Source organism: Thalassophryne amazonica, chromosome 13 (assembly GCF_902500255.1).
Source record: "Thalassophryne amazonica chromosome 13, fThaAma1.1, whole genome shotgun sequence".
Classification (NCBI taxonomy): Eukaryota; Metazoa; Chordata; class Actinopteri; order Batrachoidiformes; family Batrachoididae; genus Thalassophryne; species Thalassophryne amazonica.
The window spans coordinates 27,616,037-27,634,110 of NC_047115.1; the positions used below are offsets into that span (position 1 = coordinate 27,616,037).

At 42.0% G+C, this 18,074-nt stretch overlaps 2 protein-coding genes and 4 long non-coding RNA genes across 6 annotated transcripts in view; all 6 read left to right on the plus strand.

Annotated features, from left to right (window-relative positions):
* cuzd1.2 (CUB and zona pellucida-like domains 1, tandem duplicate 2) overlaps nt 1-7,201 on the plus strand; it is a 47,251-nt gene extending 40,050 nt beyond the window's left edge. The window contains exons 11-12 of the mRNA XM_034185480.1: nt 2,469-2,580; nt 7,119-7,201. Coding sequence (XP_034041371.1) covers nt 2,469-2,580; nt 7,119-7,201 — 195 coding nt within the window. The remainder of the gene's footprint in view (nt 1-2,468; nt 2,581-7,118) is intronic.
* On the plus strand, nt 2,791-6,091 carry LOC117522864. Its single transcript, XR_004564355.1, has 3 exons — nt 2,791-2,807; nt 5,880-5,978; nt 6,058-6,091. It is a non-coding gene; the product is annotated as an uncharacterized LOC117522864 (long non-coding RNA).
* A 2-nt stretch (nt 7,202-7,203) lies between the features above and the next one.
* LOC117522863 lies at nt 7,204-9,293 on the plus strand. The gene is made up of 3 exons (XR_004564354.1): nt 7,204-7,240; nt 9,072-9,171; nt 9,257-9,293. It is a non-coding gene; the product is annotated as an uncharacterized LOC117522863 (long non-coding RNA).
* A 510-nt stretch (nt 9,294-9,803) lies between these two features.
* Nucleotides 9,804-15,675, plus strand: LOC117523868 (CUB and zona pellucida-like domain-containing protein 1). The gene is made up of 4 exons (XM_034185482.1): nt 9,804-9,809; nt 9,884-10,029; nt 10,131-10,336; nt 15,620-15,675. Exons 1-4 carry the CDS (start codon nt 9,804-9,806, stop codon nt 15,673-15,675), a joined length of 414 nt encoding a protein of 137 aa, XP_034041373.1.
* Nucleotides 15,676-15,718: 43 nt separating this feature from the next.
* LOC117522860 lies at nt 15,719-16,006 on the plus strand. Its single transcript, XR_004564352.1, has 2 exons — nt 15,719-15,791; nt 15,889-16,006. It is a non-coding gene; the product is annotated as an uncharacterized LOC117522860 (long non-coding RNA).
* A 98-nt stretch (nt 16,007-16,104) lies between these two features.
* Nucleotides 16,105-16,698, plus strand: LOC117522861. The gene is made up of 3 exons (XR_004564353.1): nt 16,105-16,115; nt 16,242-16,398; nt 16,545-16,698. It is a non-coding gene; the product is annotated as an uncharacterized LOC117522861 (long non-coding RNA).
* The last annotated feature ends 1,376 nt before the right edge of the window (nt 16,699-18,074 follow it).

Here is an 18,074-nt window from a genome sequence, read left to right on the forward strand (position 1 = left end):
GGGTGTGAATGTGTTTGTTTGTCTATATGTGGCCCTGCGACAGACTGGCGTCCTGTCCAGGGTGTACACCACCTCACACCCTATGACTGCTGGAATAGGCTCCAGCCCCTGCGACCCTTAATTGGACTAAGCGGTTGAAGATGTGTGTGTTCAAATGATTCAAACAAAATTAAAATAGGATTTTCTTAAAAGTAACAAACATCATGTTGGAACAACACCAACAACATAAAAAATAAATCATTTGATTTACTTCTAGGTGTAGTCCCTGATACAAAACACAGACAATTACCAGTGATCAATCAACAATAGACTGAAATAAATCAAAGCAATTTAATCTGATTTTCTTATAAATTCTATAAGAAACTCCTCCAAAAATTATGTGGCTTTATTGCCTAAAAAAGATAAACCTTAAAGGTGTGAGATGATCATACAACCCAATTCCAATGAAGTTGGGACATTGTGTGAAATGTAAATTAAAAACAGAATACAATGATTTGCAAATCCTCTTCAACCTATATTCAACTGAATACACCACAAAGACAAGATATTTAATGTTCAAACTGATAAACTTTTTTGTTTTGTGCAATTTGCTCATTTGAAATGGATGCCTGCAACATGTTTCAAAAAAGCTGGGACAGGGGCAACAAAAGAATGGGAAAGCTGATGAATGCTCAAAGAACACCTGTTAGAACATTCCACAGGTGAACAGGTTAACTGTAACCAGGTGAGTGTCAAGATTGGGTATAAAAGGAGCATCCCCAAAAGGTTCAGCCATTCACAAGCAAAGATGGGGCAAGGATCACCACTTGTGAACAACTGCGTGGAAAAAATAGTCCAACAGTTTAAGAACAGTGTTTCTAAATGTTCAATTGCAAGGAATTTAGGGATTCCATCATCTACAGTCCATAATACAATCAGAAAATTCAAAGAATCTGGAGAACTTGTACACGTAAGCGGCAAGGCTGAAAACCAGCATTGAATGCCCGTGACCTTCGATCCCTCAGGTGGCACTGCATTAAAAACTGACATCATTGTGTAAAGGATCTTACCGCGTGGGCTCAGGAACACTTCAGAAAACCTTTGTCAGTTAACACAGTTCATTGCTACATCTGCAAGTGCAAGTTAAAACTCTACCATGCAAAGTGAAAGCCAGACATCAACATCCAGAAACGCCGCCGCCTTCTCTGGGCCCGAGCTCATTTGAAATGGAGAGACGCTAAGTGGAAAAGTGTGCTGTGGTCTGATGAGTCCACATTTCAATTTATTTTTGGAAATCATGGATGTCGTGTCCTCCGGACAAAAGAGGAAAAGGCCATCCAGATTGTTACCAGCATTAAAAGCAGCATCTGTGATGGTATGGGGGTGTGTTAGTGCCTATGGCATGGGCAACTTACACATCTGTGATGGCACCATCAATGCTGAAAGGTACATCCAGGTTTTGTAGCAACACATGCTGCCATCCAAACAACGTCTTTTTCAGGGACGTTCTGCACGTGTTACAACAGCGTGGTTTCATAGTAAAAGAGTGCGGGTACTAGACTGGCCTGCTGCAGTCCAGACCTGTCGACCACTGAAAATGTGGCACATTAGGAAGCGCAAAATACGACAACGGAGACCCGGACTGTTGAACAACTGAACGTACATAAAGCAAGAATGGGAAAGAATTCCACCTACAAAGCTTCAACAATTAGTGTCCGTCTCTCGGTTCCCAAATGCTTATTGAGTGTTTGTTGGAAGGAAAGCTGATGTAACACAGTGGTAAACATACCTGTCCCAGCTTTTTGAAACATGTTGCAGGTATCCATTTCAAAATGAGCAAATATTTGCACAAAAACAATAAAGTTATCAGTTTGAACATTAAATATCTTGTCTTTGTGGTGTATTCAATTGAATATAGGTTGAAGAGGATTTGCAAATCATTGTGTTCTGTTTTAATTTACATTTTACACAACGTCCCAACTTCATTGGAATTGGGTTGTAGAATATGTACTGTAACATTTATTTACAAATATGAGCTATTTTAAAACTGGTCCAAAAGTTTCAGGGACACTCTGCCTAAAACATTTGCACAGTAGTTTTTTTTATTTGATGAAGGTTACCTTTAGTACAAAATTGCAACATCAAACAAAACATAGTTTAAATGCACTCCGGAGTAAACATTGTCATTACTGTGGTACTTGCATTGACAATGTTATACATTTATTTTGGGTGAAAATACAGAAAATTATTAGTTTTGTCATGAATATTAGAATGAATATTAGAATGCACTAAAAATCAGTATTACTGTCTGTATGTGAGGAAAGTAGTCCTGTTGTTTTGAACGATTTGGATTTTCTGGGGAAAAAGTTGATTTTTGAAGTTAGGAAACTGCTAAATTAATCCATTGTGTTATCAAAGCCTTTATTAAATAATTAGAGGTTTAAAAAATAATCACTTCTTGCTTTATTCTCATCTCTTTCCCCGTGCAGCTTACTGTTACAGCACCACCCTCATGCCGTCACAACTGTGGCTTTTACATGGGAAGCTGCTCCTGCTCAAGCTCTTGTTGGTACAATGGAAACTGTTGCCATGACTACAACTGTAAGTCGAACAAATCGACAACAGGCTCTGGATCCCTCTCTTGAATCACTGTCTACCAAATGCCTCAGTTCTTCTGTACATAATGCCTGATTCTATTTTTGTTCACAGTTTGACCATGAGTAGTCACGTATGATCTATAAAGGACAGTTATCACTTTTTTTTCTCTCTGTGTTGTGTAGATTACTGCAGCTCCAGCATGACCCTGCCAACTGAAACTGCCACATCAGGTATTTAAAATCTCAACAACATATGGGCCCTGTGCAAAGGTTTTAGTCACACTTCATTTCAACAGTGCATCACAACAAAACAGTTTATTCAAAACATCCAAGCATTCCTTTTCAAACAAAATAAACATACCTCCATTTCAAGAAAAAAGCCAAATGCCATGTACTTATTGCTTTTATGTTATTTATGCAGCACTTTAAGCAGAAAATTTTACAAGTGTTCAACATATCAAATCAGCAAGACACAACAATAAAATCAAAGCTCAGGTACAGTAGTGTTCAGAATAATAGTAGTGCTATGTGACTAAAAAGATTAATCCAGGTTTTGAGTATGTTTCTTATTGTTACATGGGAAACAAGGTACCAGTAGATTCAGTAGATTCTCACAAATCCAACAAGACCAAGCATTCATGATATGCACTCTTAAGGCTATGAAATTGGGCTATTAGTAAAAAAAAGTAGAAAAGGGGTGTTCACAATAATAGTAGCATCTGCTGTTGACGCTACAAACTCAAAACTATTATGTTCAAACTGCTTTTTTAGCAATCCTGTGAATCACTAAACTAGTATTTAGTTGTATAACCACAGTTTTTCATGATTTCTTCACATCTGTGAGGCATGGAGTCAACCGACTTGTGGCACCTTTCAGCTGTTATTCCACTCCAAAATTCTTTAACAACATTCCACAATTCATTCACATTTCTTGGTTTTGCTTCAGAAACAGCTTTTTTGATGTCACCCCACAAGTTCTCAATTGGATTTAGGTCCAGGATTGGCAGGCCACTCCAAAACATTAATTTTGTTGGTTTGGAACCAAGATTTTGCTCGTTTACTAGTGTGCTTGGGGTCATTGTCTTGTTGAAACACCCATTTCAAGGGCATGTCCTCTTCAGCATAAGGCACATGACCTCTTCAAGTATTTTGACATATCCAAACTGATCCATGATACCTGGTATGAGATATATAGGCCCAACACCATAGTAGGAGAAACATGCCCATATCATGATGCTTGCACCACCATGCTTCACTGTCTTCACTGTGAACTGTGGCTTGAATTCAGAGTTTGGGGTCGTCTCACAAACTGTCTGCGGCCTTGGACCCAAAAGAACAATTTTACTCTCAGTCCACAAAATATTCCTCCATTTCTCTTTAGGCCAGTTGATGTCTTCTTTGGCAAATTGGAACCTCTTCTGCACATCTTTTATTAACAGAGGGACTTTGCGAGGGATTCTTGCACATAAATTAGCTTCACACAGGCGTCTTCTAACTGTCACAGCACTTACAGGTAACTCCAGACTGTCTTTGATCATCCTGGAGCTGATCAATGGGTGAGCCTTTGCTATTCTGGTTATTCTTCTGTCCATTTTGATGGTTGTTTTCCATTTTCCTTTTCCACGCATCTCTGGTTTTTTTGTCCATTTTAAGCATTGGAGATCACTGTAGATGAACAGCCTATAATTTTTTGCATCTGCGTATAAGTTTTGTTTTCCCCCTCCAATCAACTTTTTAATCAAACTACACTGTTCTTCTGAACAATGTCTTGAACGTCCCATTTTTCTCAGGCCTTCAAAAAGAAAAGCATGTTCAACAGGTGCTGGCTTCATCCTTACATAGGGGACACCTGATTCACACCTGTTTGTTCCACAAAATTGACAAACTCACTGACTGAATGCCACACTACTATTATTGTGAACACCCCCTTTTCTACTTTTTTTTTACTAATAGCCCAATTTCCTAGCCTTAAGAGTGTGCATATCATGAATGCTTGGTCTTGTTGGATTTGTGAGAATCTACTGAATCTACTGCTACCTTGTTTCCCATGTAACAATAAGGAATATACTCAAAACCTGGATTAATCTTTTTAGTCACATAGCACTACTATTATTCTGAACACTACTGTATATCCATAACAACAGTTAACATTAATATTTCAAGTGCAATAAACACACAGATGGGCAGATGTAATAACTGAGCTAAAACCATAAAGCCAGTGATAGACAAAGAAAAATGTTTTAATATTAACTTTAAGACAATCAATCAAGTGGACAATCTAATAAAGGCAGCCTGTTCCACAAAGACATCTGGTTCAGTGGTAATCTGAATACATCTTAATCTCATATTGAATCTCATACTTTTAAGTTGTCATCTTTAAAAAACAACAAAAACAAACCCCCCCCCCCTTGGCTCAAAGGTCACACCAAGATTTTCGGCTTTTTCACTGTGATGAATCACACAGTCACTTTGACACAGTGTTGACTGATATCACATTAACAATGAGACTGAGACTTCGCTACATGCAAAAGCTGGAAACTAGAAGATATCAGTTTTTTCACTGCAACTACAAGCCTCCACCTTTACAACCTGAGATCTATATGTACTGTAACATACATAGACACATCAGAAGGCCATCAGTATAACAGTGAAAATCAGTTCCATGGCTCTGTATAATCAGACCATGATGAGCTACATAAAGATAAAACAACTGTGGTCCCAGGATAGAACCCTGAGGTACCCTATATTTCATAGATGAGAACTGAGAGAACTGAGATATGATGCTGTTATAATGAGCACACTGCTGTCGACATGGCAAATAAGATCTCAGCCGTGAAAGCATGTGTCCAGAAATGGCAAAGTAAATCTCAGTTCTCTCCAACAAATACAGTGATCCACTCTATCAAAAGCTGCTTGCAGATCCAACAGCAACATCACAATCTTCATCCACAGCAATCAACAAATCGTTCTCCACTTTAGTGAATACAGTGTCTGTGGAATGATGAGTGGTAACTGACTGTAAAGGTGTCAAATGATTACTCTCTGACAGATAGGCAAGATGTTGCTGAGCAACCACCTTTTCCAGCATGTTCAAGAAAAAAAGACAAATTGGAAATAGTTGTATAATTTTTTAACAGCCCAGAATCCAAATTGGGTTTCTTAAGAAGATATTTTATTACAGCACGCACACACAGACACATGCAGTGTGCCTAAAATTTTGCTCAGTGTGGCATGTAAAAAGGAATGAACTGGTCTACGTTTTATCACAGTAAAGTTATCTAAAATAACTCCTGTGTCTCCAAGGCCGGCCCTCATGTCGTTACAACTGTGGCTATAACATGGGAAGCTGCTCCTGCTCAAGCTCTTGTCGGTACTACGGAAATTGTTGCTATGACTACAACTGTAAGTACTAAGGGGAACAAATAAACAGTTTTGCAATGTAAAAGTGAGATATAACTATTCTTCTCTCTTTGTCATACAGATTATTGCTACAACACTAGCCCTTCACCCCCAACAGGTATTTAAAAACCAAGCTATGCAAAGGTTTTAGACACCCCAGAATTTGAAATGTCCAAGCGTTGCTTTCCCCACAAAGCTCAGTATGGTGCTTTTATTTATTTTTCATCCTATTTTCTAAGGTTTGGAAATACCCAGATATATACCCTGTAAAATGCAGCGGGTGAATGTGGAGATCATTAAATTGATAGCTGGGACTCATCTATCTATATTAAACACAATAAACAATCTTGTAGCTTGGCAAACGAAAGGGAATATAATGAAGATAAACTGAATAAATTTAGAATTAATTTGATCCACGAGATCAAAAAGTTTGTTTTCACTCATTATTAATATAGTGCATAGTACCTGTCTGGTGGCCAGCAAGGTCCTCACTGCTTGTTTATTCAAGACTTTAATGAATTATCTTGTTGTAAATCTCCCTTAACCTCCAAAAAACTAAACCTGTGGTTTCTAAGACAGTTACTGATGATCATTCAATGATAACAAAATTGCTAATAAAAAAACTAAAAAAAAAAAAAAAACACAGCAACAAATTCCCTGGATAAATAAAGCTTGATTTCTTTTAAATTTTAGGGGTCCACCTAAAATAAAGTGGTCACACATTTATTGTTAAATATTAATTAATTAGTAGTCTTTTAGTTTTTATTCTTAAGTGTCTTTCTGCAGTAAAACATAAAAGAAGAATGAACTGGTTTGCTGTTTATCTCAGTGAAGCTATCTGAAATAACTCCTGTGTCCTCCCAGCTTCACGTTCATGTCGTTACAACTGTGGCTACCACCTGGGAAGTTGCTCCTGCTCAAGCTCTTGTCGTACAATGGAAACTGTTGCCGTGACTACAGCTGTAAGTCGAACAAATCAGCATCATAAACAGGCTCTGGATTCCTCTTTTCAATCACTCAAACTGCCAAATGCCTCAGTTCTTCTGCACATAATGACTGATTGTTCGCAGTTTGACAGTAAGCAGTACACGTATGGACTGCAAAAGACAGTTATCACTTTATTTTCCTCTCTGTGTTATGTAGATTACTGCAGCTACGACACAACCGCGCAAACTGAAACTTCCACAACAGGTATTAAAAACCTCAACAATATAATAAGGTTTTAGTCACAACCGCATCAAGTGCACCAACCAGTACAGCAACAGGTATTAAAGTCAACAACATATGCAGCCTTTTAATCTGTAAATCTGTTTGATCAAATGATTGTTGAAGTTCAGTTCTTTTACACACTGTGCACTACCTAAAATAATGGCAAATTTTGTGAAGCAGTCACACATTTATTAAAAGCTGCAAGCTGCTGAATGAGCTGTGTGTGTGCATATGTGTGTGCGCGCATTGCACACACACACACACACCACCATGCATGCATGCATGCAAAATAACTTAAAAAAAAAAAAAAGCAAGACATGGCTGGCTGGATTTTCATGTGATCAGATCTCCTTGTTTTAGTCAAGACAAATGGTTCAGCAGTATTCTGAACCATCTGCAGACATCTTGTACTTTTAAGTGGTCATCTACAAAAAAAGCATTACAATGTTTAAATCTGGCAGACCAAAATAAACAAACTGTGAATCACGTTCATGTTGTTACAACTGTGGCTATCACCTGGGAAGCTGCTTCTTCTCAAGTGCTTGTCAGTACATTGGAAACTGTTGCCATGACTACAGCCGTAAGTCGAACAAATCAAGAGTGTATGTATGTGTGTGTATATATATATATATATATATATATATATAGTTTTTTTTTTAAACCTACATAGACACATCAGCCAGTTCCATGGTTCTGTATAAGCAGACCAAGATGTGCTACATAAAGAGAACAGTGGTCCACGACAGAACCCTGAGGTACCCCATATTTCATAGTTGAGAACCGAGATGTTACGCTGTTATAATGAGCACAGTGAAGTCGACATGGCAAATAAGACCTACAGCCATGAACGCATGCATCCAGAAATAGCAAAGTAATTCTCAGTTCTCTCCAACAAAATACAGTGATCCACTCAGTGATTCACGTATCCAACAGCAACATCACAATCTTCATACACAGCAATCACAAATTGTTCTCCACTTTAGTGAGTACAGTCTCTGTGAAATGATGAGTCCTAACTACTGACTGTAAAGGTGTAAAGACATCACTCTCTGACAAATAGGCAAGATGTTGCTGAGCAACCATCTTTTCCAGCACTTTCAGGGGAAAAAAGACAAACTGGAAATAGTTGTATAATTTTCAACAGCCCAGAATCCAAATTAGGTTTCTTAAGAAGATCTTTTGTTATAGCAGCTTTAAAAGACCTAGTGAAGACTTCCTTAACTGGTCCTGCTAGGTAATGGGACATGTAGTACATCACATGTACGCACACACAGACACATGCAGTGTGCCTAAAATTTTGCTTAGTGTGGGATGTAAAAAGAATGAACTAGTCTAATTTTTATCACAGTAAAATTATCTGAAATAACTCCTGTGTCTCCAAGGCCGGCCCTCATGTCGTTACAACTGTGGCTAGAACATGGAAGCTGCTCCTGCTCAAGCTCTTGTCAGTACTATGGAAATTGTTGCTATGACTACAACTGTAAGTACTAAGGGGAACAAATAAACAGTTTTGCAATGTAAAAGTGAGATATAACTATTCTTCTCTCTTTGTCATACAGATTACTGCTACCCACACTACCAGTGCACCCGTAACAGGTATTAAAAACCAAGCTATGCTGTCTCTGTTGAATGATCAGTGCTACGTACTGACTGTAAGGCATAAAAAGATCATTCTCTGTCAGATAGGCAGATGTTGCTGTGCAAACCACCTTTTCCAGCACTTTTAGGAAAAAAAAGACAAATTCCATACATGTACATAGTATATCACACACACACAGGCACATGCAGTGTGCCTAAAACATTTGCTGTCTGTGGCATGTAAAACAAATGAAGCAGTCTGTTGTTTATCTCAGTAAAGCTATATGAAATAAATCTCGTGTCTTCCAGTTTCACCCTCATGTCGTTACCCGCTGTGGCAGTCACCTGGGAAGCTGCTCCTGCACAAGCTCTTGTCAGTACTATGGAAATTGTTGCTATGACTACAGCTGTAAGTACTGCCGCTTGCATATCAACAGGCTGCGTACCATTGTTGAAGATGGTTGTCTCTTTAATCTCCTCTCTTTGTTCTGTAGATCACTGCTACCAAATAACCAGCAGGCCAAATTACACAACCACAGGTATTAAAATCCATCAGCAACACATTCATCACTGCAGAACATTGTAGGCACCTCAGATTTTTGATGGTTTCTTTTGATGCTAATTTTTTCCCTCAGTGTTTTTGGGGAAAAAGTCTCATTTAAATTTTCAAGTGACACTTTTCTAAAAAAAACAAACAAAACAAAACATTATATATATATATATATATATATATATATATATTTGGTCTGCTTCCTTGGTTTAAGAAATGTACTCCATAAAATGCAGTGAGTGAGATGGTTCGATTGACGAGTGCATCCCTCCATCTTTAACAAAAAAACTCCAAAACAATAAATGTTATAATCTTGTAACTCACTGTATTAAGAGGGCATATATTGCTGATAAATGATTAAGCTTAGTTGATTTTGATGCACCAGATCGATCCTATTATTTGAATATTTGTTTTTTAATGCCCTGCCTGATATTTAATGTCACAAAGGCCGTTGCTGAGGGTCTCCCACGTCTCCTTGTTCAGTACTTGTCATGGCTGTGACTGGCATACACATACACAGGCTTCCAACAACAAATGTTTACACTTTTTTTGTTGTCTGGTCCACCTTCAGGATGGCCATGTGGAGGCTCGCTATACGGCTCTGGTTCCTTCGCCAGCCCAAACCACCCCAACCACTATCCTGATGGTTCCTATTGTATCTGGTACCCTCAGCACGTCATACAATGAAAGAATCTTCCTGTCATTCACAACCTTACAGTGAGTGAAAAAAAAAAATCAACCCTCTAATGGGACTCTTAGCCAATAACATTTCAGGGATTATTATAGATAGTCATTTGTAATTTATCTTCATAACACAGAATGGAGAACTGCTGCCACTGTGACTATGTCGCGGTCTACGACGGACCGTCTACTTCTTCACAATATCTGGGGAAAGTTTGCAATGGCAGTGTTAGGTCTTTCCAGTCCTCCTCCAAGTACCTGACCGTGGTGTTTCGGTCTGACGGTTCTGTTGTTGGCCAAGGGTTCAGAGCTCTCTTCACAAGCACACTGTCACCAAACCTGGGTAACACTATGATTGATTTCATAATTCATATAAAGTGATGGTGTTGTTAAATCAGAACATTTAATCTGGATTCACTGCTGCTCTTCTCTAAAGGAGTCAAACAGTCATTTAAAAGGTACATTGTGTAGGAGTGTAGCATTGATAAGGTCTAGTTCAAAAATAATGAAGCCAAAGTGTGACATCCCCATCAAAATTTAAAAGTGGTCTTTTTTGTGAAATGTTATCATTTTAGGTATGGTTATATATCAGAGTTTCAATATTTCTATTGGTCTCGGTTCAGTCATTGGTAGAAATTATCAGTGCATATATACTATAATGTGCTAGAGCGTAACGCCTGCAACAACAGTTGGAGGCATCTTCTTTAGTCTGCAGAAGCCTGAAACTAAGAAATTCTGTCCATTAGTTCATGGTATTATTGAACAAGTAATATAATTATTCTATTGAAGCAGAGTAGGAGATATAGCTAAGGTTTTGACACAAATAAATCAAGGACTTATTCTCAGTGTTACGCTTTAGAAACATGATGTTTTTTCTAGGAAATGACATTTCTACCTTTACAAAAATGTATTACTGTGTGTTAGTATGAAGCACAAACAAACAAACTGACAAAATATAACAGTATTTCTTTAACATTCAATTTTAAATGATAATGCTAAATATCAATGTCACACAAAATTGATGAAAAAAGTGCTATTTTTGGGGTAAATTTCGTTAGTATCTCTGGAACCGTGCAGATTTTTCCATGAAATTTTCAGTACCTGTCAAAGAGACTATAGGCAACTCACAGATAATTCTGGATGGTGCTAAATAAAATAATGGCTTGTTCATGACAAATGAAACGCAAATCAGCAGTTAGGCTTCATTATTTTTGAACTAGGCCATAACCATCTGTAGAGTAGTGTATAATTACCTGCAACAACAAAATGTGTTTCAACATCTTAGAATGAGGCTTTCATACTTACTTGGGAGCAGGCTCCCTCATGGAGGCCACTGTTGCACTGAAATATTGATTAAAAAAGTACAAATGGTACATAATTACACTGCTTTTTGCATTTTGCCAGAAAACTGAAGAAAAAAAAGAAGAGGAGTAAGACGGTTGCGCTGATGTACGCTGTCTGCTGGTTTTACTGCAAGCGATAAATGTTTGAGAACACTCATTTTATGAAAAGGAGAATCATAAAAAATATTTCTTAAAAGAAGAGAAGGAATGGGAGCATGAAGCCGCATCACTAAAGAAGTAAAACATGAACAGAGACAAAATCTTGACCGGTGATAATGTATTCTAATCCAATTACATTGTTTCTGTGAATCTGATTTTGGTTAATCATGTGAGATTTCAGATCGTATAATATCGGGGTAACGGGGCAAAATATCTGACTGTTTCACATTTGGATGTATTACTCCGCACCCTGACCGGTGTTCTGATGAGCTGTCATTCCTGTTGAATGTCATTCCTGTCCTACACACATCTGCACATGCACAATATTGTCGGAATGTGGAACTGTTGATTTATGCGACGAGATGCACAATTCGACAGAACACCGGCTGCGCGCGCTGCTAGCTGTTATCGCTGTTAGCTGAGATGAGAGCGTGAGAAAGTCGTGTTCCGACGCCACCGAAATAGGGTGAATTTAAGCTACCATACGAAACTATCGATGTGGATTGACACAGAATTACCGTTTTACATTTGGATTACTCCGTGCCCTGACCGCTGTCGGAGAGATGCTGCCTCGGCTTGACGGTAAGCCTCGCCAACCGAATTACCTACAGAAAAATAAACCGTGAAAACAATGGAATTGAAATAGAATGGGAATAACCCCCTTATGTCTGATGATTGCGGACGTTCATGCTGTTATACGGTCGCAAATAGCAGTTTTATGGCTCCACTAACGTGTCTCCATAAAACTCCTTTTTACCACTTGCGTGTCGCTGGTAAAGCTCAATTTGTGACGCAAATCATCAGACACAACAGGGTTATTCCCTAAATGTACATCCTCACCACTAGATGACACAAAATCTTACACACTGTAGCTTTAACCACTATGTAATCCTTTATCTTCAACACAATCTTTGTATTAGTGCTGCAGATAAGTGAATCAATCAATTAGATATTGATAGAAGCATTTTATTTTTAAAAATCATAGATTTTAGCATGCTTCCACTTGTCATCCACTAGACACCTCGTCTTTTTTATGATCACAGATCTAGTTCACAATCTCAGAATAGACATAGAATGTATCCATCCATCCATCCATTTTCTTTTGCTTTATCCGGAGTCGGGTCGCGGGGGCAGCAGCTCAAACAAAGCCGCCCAGACTTCCCGATTCACACACACCTCCCCCAGCTCCTCTGGGAGAACCCCGAGGCGTTCCCAAGCCAGCAGAGAGACGTAGTCCCCCCAGCGTGTCCTGGGTCTTCCCCGGGGTCTCCTCCCAATGGGACGTGCCGGAACACCTCTCCAGCGAGGCGTCCAGGGGGATCTGGAAAAGATGCCCGAGCCACCTCAGCTGGCTCCTTTCAACGTGGAGGAGCAGCGGCTCGACTCCGAGCTCCTCCCGAGTGACTGAGCTTCTCACCCTATCTCTAAGGGAGGGCCCAGCCACCCTGCGGAGGAAACTCATCTTGGCCGCTTGTACTCGCGATCTTGTTCTTTCGGTCATGAGCCAAATCTCATGACCATAGATGAGGGTCGGAACGTAGATCCATGGGTAAATCGAGAGCTTTGCCCCTCTACTCAGCTCTCTCTTCACCATGATGGTCCGATACAGCGACCGCATCACTGCAGATGCTGCACCGATCCGTCTGTCGATCTCACGCTCCATCCGCCCCTCACTCGTGAACAAGACCCCGAGATACTTAAACTCTTCCACTTGAGGCAAGAACACCCCACCGACCTGAAGAGGGCAAGGCACCTTTTTCCGGTCGAGAATCATGTCCTCGGATTTGGAGGTGCTGATTATCATTCCAGACGCTCCACACTGGGCTGAAAACCGCCCCAGTGCACGCTGAAGGTCCTGATTTGATGAAGCCACAGAACCACATCATCCACAAACAGCTGAGATGAGATTCTGTGGTTCCCAAACCGGTGATAAAGGCCAGCCCTGGTGAAGGCCAACGTGCACTGGAAACAGGTTTGACTTACTACCGGCAATGCGAACCAAGCTCCTGCTGCGGTCGTACAGGGACCATATAGCCCTTAGCAAAGGACCCCGGACCCCATACTCCCGGAGCAGCCCCCATAGGGTGCCCCAAGGGACACGGTTGAACGCCTTCTCCAGATCCACAAAGCACACGTGGACTGGTTGGGCGAACTCCCATGAACCCTCAAGCACCCGATGGAGGGTGTAGAGCTGGTCCAGTGTGTCACGACCAGGACGAAAACCACACTGCTCCTCCTGAATTCGAGGTTCGACTATCGGTCGAATTCTCCTCTCCAGTACTCTGGAATAGACCTTACCGGGGGAGGCTGAGGAGTGTGATCCCCCTGTCGTTGGAACACACCCTCCGGTCCCCCTTCTTAAACAGAGGGACCACCAATCCAGAGGCATTGTCCCCGACCGCCATGCGATGTTGCAGAGGCGTGTCAACCAAGACAGTCCCACAACATCCAGAGACTTAAGGTACTCAGGACGAATTTCATCCACCCCAGGAGCCTTGCCACCGAGGAGCTTTCTGACCACCTCAGTGATTTCGGCCTGGGTAATGGATGAGTCCGCCTCTGAGTCCCCAGTCTCTGCTTCCTCTTCAGAAGACTTGACGATAGGATTGAAGAGATCCTTGAAGTATTCCTTCCACCGCCCGACAACATCCCCAGTCAGGGTCAACAGCTCCCCACCCGCACCGTAGACAGTGCCGGTGGAGAGCTGCTTCCGCCTCCTGAGGCGTTGGACGGTTTGCCAGAATTTCTTCGAGGCCGACCGACAGTCCGCCCCATGGCCTCGCTGAACTCCTACCAGACCCGAGGTTTTGCCTCTGCAACTGCACGGGCTGCAACACGCTTGGTCTGCTGGTACCTGTCAGCTGCCTCCAGGGTCCCACTTACCAACAAAGTCAAGTAGGACTCCTTCTTCAGCTTGACGGCATCCCTTACTTCCGGCATCCACCACCGGGTTCAGGGATTGCCGCTGCGACAGGCACCAGAGACCTTGCGACCACAGCTACTAGCGGCCGCATCGACAATGCGGGTGGTTGAACATGGTCCACTTGGACTCCATGTCTCCAACCTCCCTTGGGATCTGGAGAAGCTCTCCCAGAGGTGGGATTTGAAGACCTCGCTGACACAGGGGTCCCCACCAGTCGTTCCCAGCAGAACCCTCACAATACGTTTGGGCCTGCCAGATCTGACCGGCTCCCAGCGGATCCGACTCACCACCAGGTGGTGATCGGTCGACAGCTTAGCCCCTCTCTTCACCCGAGTGTCCGAGACACGTGGCCGAAGGTCAGATGATACAACTACAAAGTTGATATTCGATCTCCGGCTCCAGGGAGTCCTGGTGCCACGTGCACTTATGGACACGCTTGTGCTCGAACATGGTGTTTGTGATGGATAAACTGTGACTAGCACAGAGGTCCAACAACTGAACACTACTCGGGTTCAGATCGGGGAGGTATCTCTCAACCTCCAACACAAGCTCAGGCTCCTTCCCAGCAGCGAGGTGATGTTCCACGTCCCAACAGCCAGGGGCTGTGAATGTGGACCGGACAGCCGGGCCACCCACCTCGACTGCCACCCAATCCTCTCTGCACCCGACCCCTATGGCTCCCTCTGCAGGTGGTGAACCCACAGGAGGGCGGGCCCACGTTGCTCTTTCGGGCTGAGCCCGGCTGGGCCCCGTGGGCTAAGGCCCGACCACCAGGCGCTCACACGCAAGCCCCAACCCCAGGCCTGGCTCCAGGGTGGGGCCCCGGCTCCACCATACCAGGCAACGTCTCGGTCCTTGATTTTGTACTGGTCATGGGAGCTTCTGAACTGCACTTAGTCTGACCCATCACCTAGGACCTGTTTGCCTTAGGAGATCCTACCAGGGGCACAAAGCCCCTGACAACATAGCTCCTAGGATGATCCGGGTACGCAAACTCCCCCACCACAATACGGTGGCAGTTCGAGGGGAGACATAAAATGTATAAAATACATTTTATTTTATACATAGAATGTATAAAATAGCCATTTCCTGGCAGCCATTTATGACAGAACAACTCCACAAGCACCTAAATACTAATTTTGGTACTTATTTGCACCCAATCACAGCACTTATTGGGTATCTCTTGTGTTTTTCAAATCAGGCCGAGTGGACTGTTCTTCAAGCTACATGAACATCGTGATTCAAGGTCCTACTTAACTCCTCGGCTATGACGGTCACAGCACGTATGTGAATGACCCACATGCAGGCCGAGTGTCCAGAGTTTCGAGGTGGTCTTCAATTTTCCGATCAGTTCCTGCGGTACCACCAGACAGGTAAAGAACTCAACACCTTCTGTAAAGTTATAACCCATGGAGCTCATATCATGTTCCTCAGTGAGGCTGTTTCCAAAAACCTTCGGCCCGCTTACAGGTTGAAGGCGGCTCAATGGTGTACACCAATGCTGTCCGTGCCTACAACTCCAGCTATGGTGAAATCACGCGCCAATCCCACTTCAAGCTGGAGGTGGGCTGCCACATGCAGCAGAACTCACGTCTCACATTATGTATGTCGCCCAGCAACATGGCAACAATGCCATTACAGGCACAGGCAACTTCAACCAACATGGCTTTCTATACCAGCAGCAGCTTTACAATCAGGTCTGAAACTTCTTGTTTTCACCAGTTGACTGTAAAATCAAATACATGTCATAATGACTCACAGAACATTATGGCTGCACCTTCAAGGTTTTATTGATTGAACTTGGATATATTTCTTGCTGTCAGGTGACCCAGTATCCATACAAGGTGGCGCTCAACCCAGAACATGTACGTACAAGTTACATGGTGGGTGGTGACAGCGGCCTGATTGTCTTCATTGACACTTGTGAGACCTCCCCCTACTCCACTTTCCATAGCAGGCGCCTTATCTGGTCCGAAATGGGTAAGGAACAAAAAACAAGTAGAGTAAGTCACTGTGTGTAACTGTTTTTATATAATTTCTGTAGTTTTAGTTCATTTCTTTCTGTTACTTTTTTCCTGTATTATTGACCAAAATAAATAACATTGCTGGTTCTGTTCTTCTTTTAGATGTACTATGGACAACAGTTACTACTCTTACGTCTCCGGCAGCAGAAATTATGCACGTTTTACCTTCAAGGCCTTCCAGTTCCTACGGGCGTCAGAGTCCGTGTACATGAGGTGCACAGTTGCCATATGTCCATCTCTGACTACAACTCCCGCTGTCGCCGTGGCTGCTCCAAGCGTGCAGCAAGGGATGCCACGTCCAAGCATGAAACCAAAACTCTGGTCTAGGTCCCATCCAACTCAAAGGTCATATCCACTTTTATTTATGACACTAATAGTGGAAGAACTACTCTATAGTTGGATGTAATAATCAATTCTGATTTCATCAGCAGAAATTACACTCCAGTATATTTTGTCCTTAGGTCCTGAGAAAGAAGAGGAGAAGCTCCCAAGGAGAACAAGGCTCCTAAGGAGGATAAGGCTTAAGTTTATTCTGTAGTTAACTGCTTCACTCTTTACTAATTCATCCTGTCATTCTTAAGACTTTGATTATCTTCACTACTTTCTTTCACAAAGCATTACCGGAATAAAAGCATCACCAAACGCACCTGGTTGTGAATTCCATCGAGTCAGTTCTTTTTATAACAGGGTGGCAATCGTGTCTCTGTGATGTACTCACCTTTGGCAAGTGTTTCACGTGAAAGAAAGGCCCATTTTCAAACACTGCTGAAAAATAAATGCAGCGATATCAATAGTGCACTGGCAGTAGGTGTAAATAAATCAAAACTGTTCCCTGTACAGTGTGGACACATTTTCCAATTCAACTGAATGGGAAACACGAAAAGCAGGAAAGAGTAATGAGTGGAACGGACTTCAGAGCATGTTGGTGACAGGAACAGAGGGTGATGAGGACATAAAGGGTAGATATGGTATTAAGGACAGGTGGCGGTGGAATGAAGATGTTGAGGAACGTATAATGAGAAAGAGGGTGGCAAAAAGAATTGGGATAGTTATAGAGGTGAAGAAGGTAGACAGTACAAGGAGATGCAAAGTAATGTAAAAAAAAAAAAAAAGAGAAGCAACAAAAACTAATACCCCCGTCACACTAACAGACCGAATAAGGCCTAATGTTGTCCGAATGAAAGTTTGCAGATGACAGTAATGTTTGCAGATGACATTGTGATTTGTAGTGAGAATAGAGAGCAGGTTGAGATGAACCTGGAGAGGTGATGCTACATTCTGGAGAGAAGGGGAATGAAACTCAGGAGTAAGACTGAATATAGGTGTGACCAAAAGGGAGTCCACCGTATAGTGTGGTTACAAGTAGAGGTGGTTTAAGGTAGGTAAGTTTAAATGAAAGGGGTCAACTATTCAAAGTCAGGAAGAATGTGGTAGAGAGGTGAAGCAGAGAGTGCAGGCAGGGTGGAGTGTTTGGAGAAAGGGGGCAGGAAGTAATTGCACAGAAGTATATCGGCAAGAGTGAATGGGAAGGTTTAAAAGACAGTAGAGACCAGCTATGTTGTACAGCTTAGAGACAGTGGTGCTAACAAAAAGACAGGAGGGAGACCTGGAGGTGTCAGAGCTGGAGATGCT

What these genes read in the sequence shown, in the direction of transcription:
- LOC117523868 (XM_034185482.1), top strand. An exon ending in CTGTCATTCACAACCTTACA is followed by an intron (nt 10,030 to 10,130) that starts GTGAGTGAAAAA and finishes TTCATAACACAG; the next exon opens with AATGGAGAACTGCTGCCACT. An exon ending in CACACTGTCACCAAACCTGG is followed by an intron (nt 10,337 to 15,619) that starts GTAACACTATGA and finishes TTTTCAAATCAG; the next exon opens with GCCGAGTGGACTGTTCTTCA.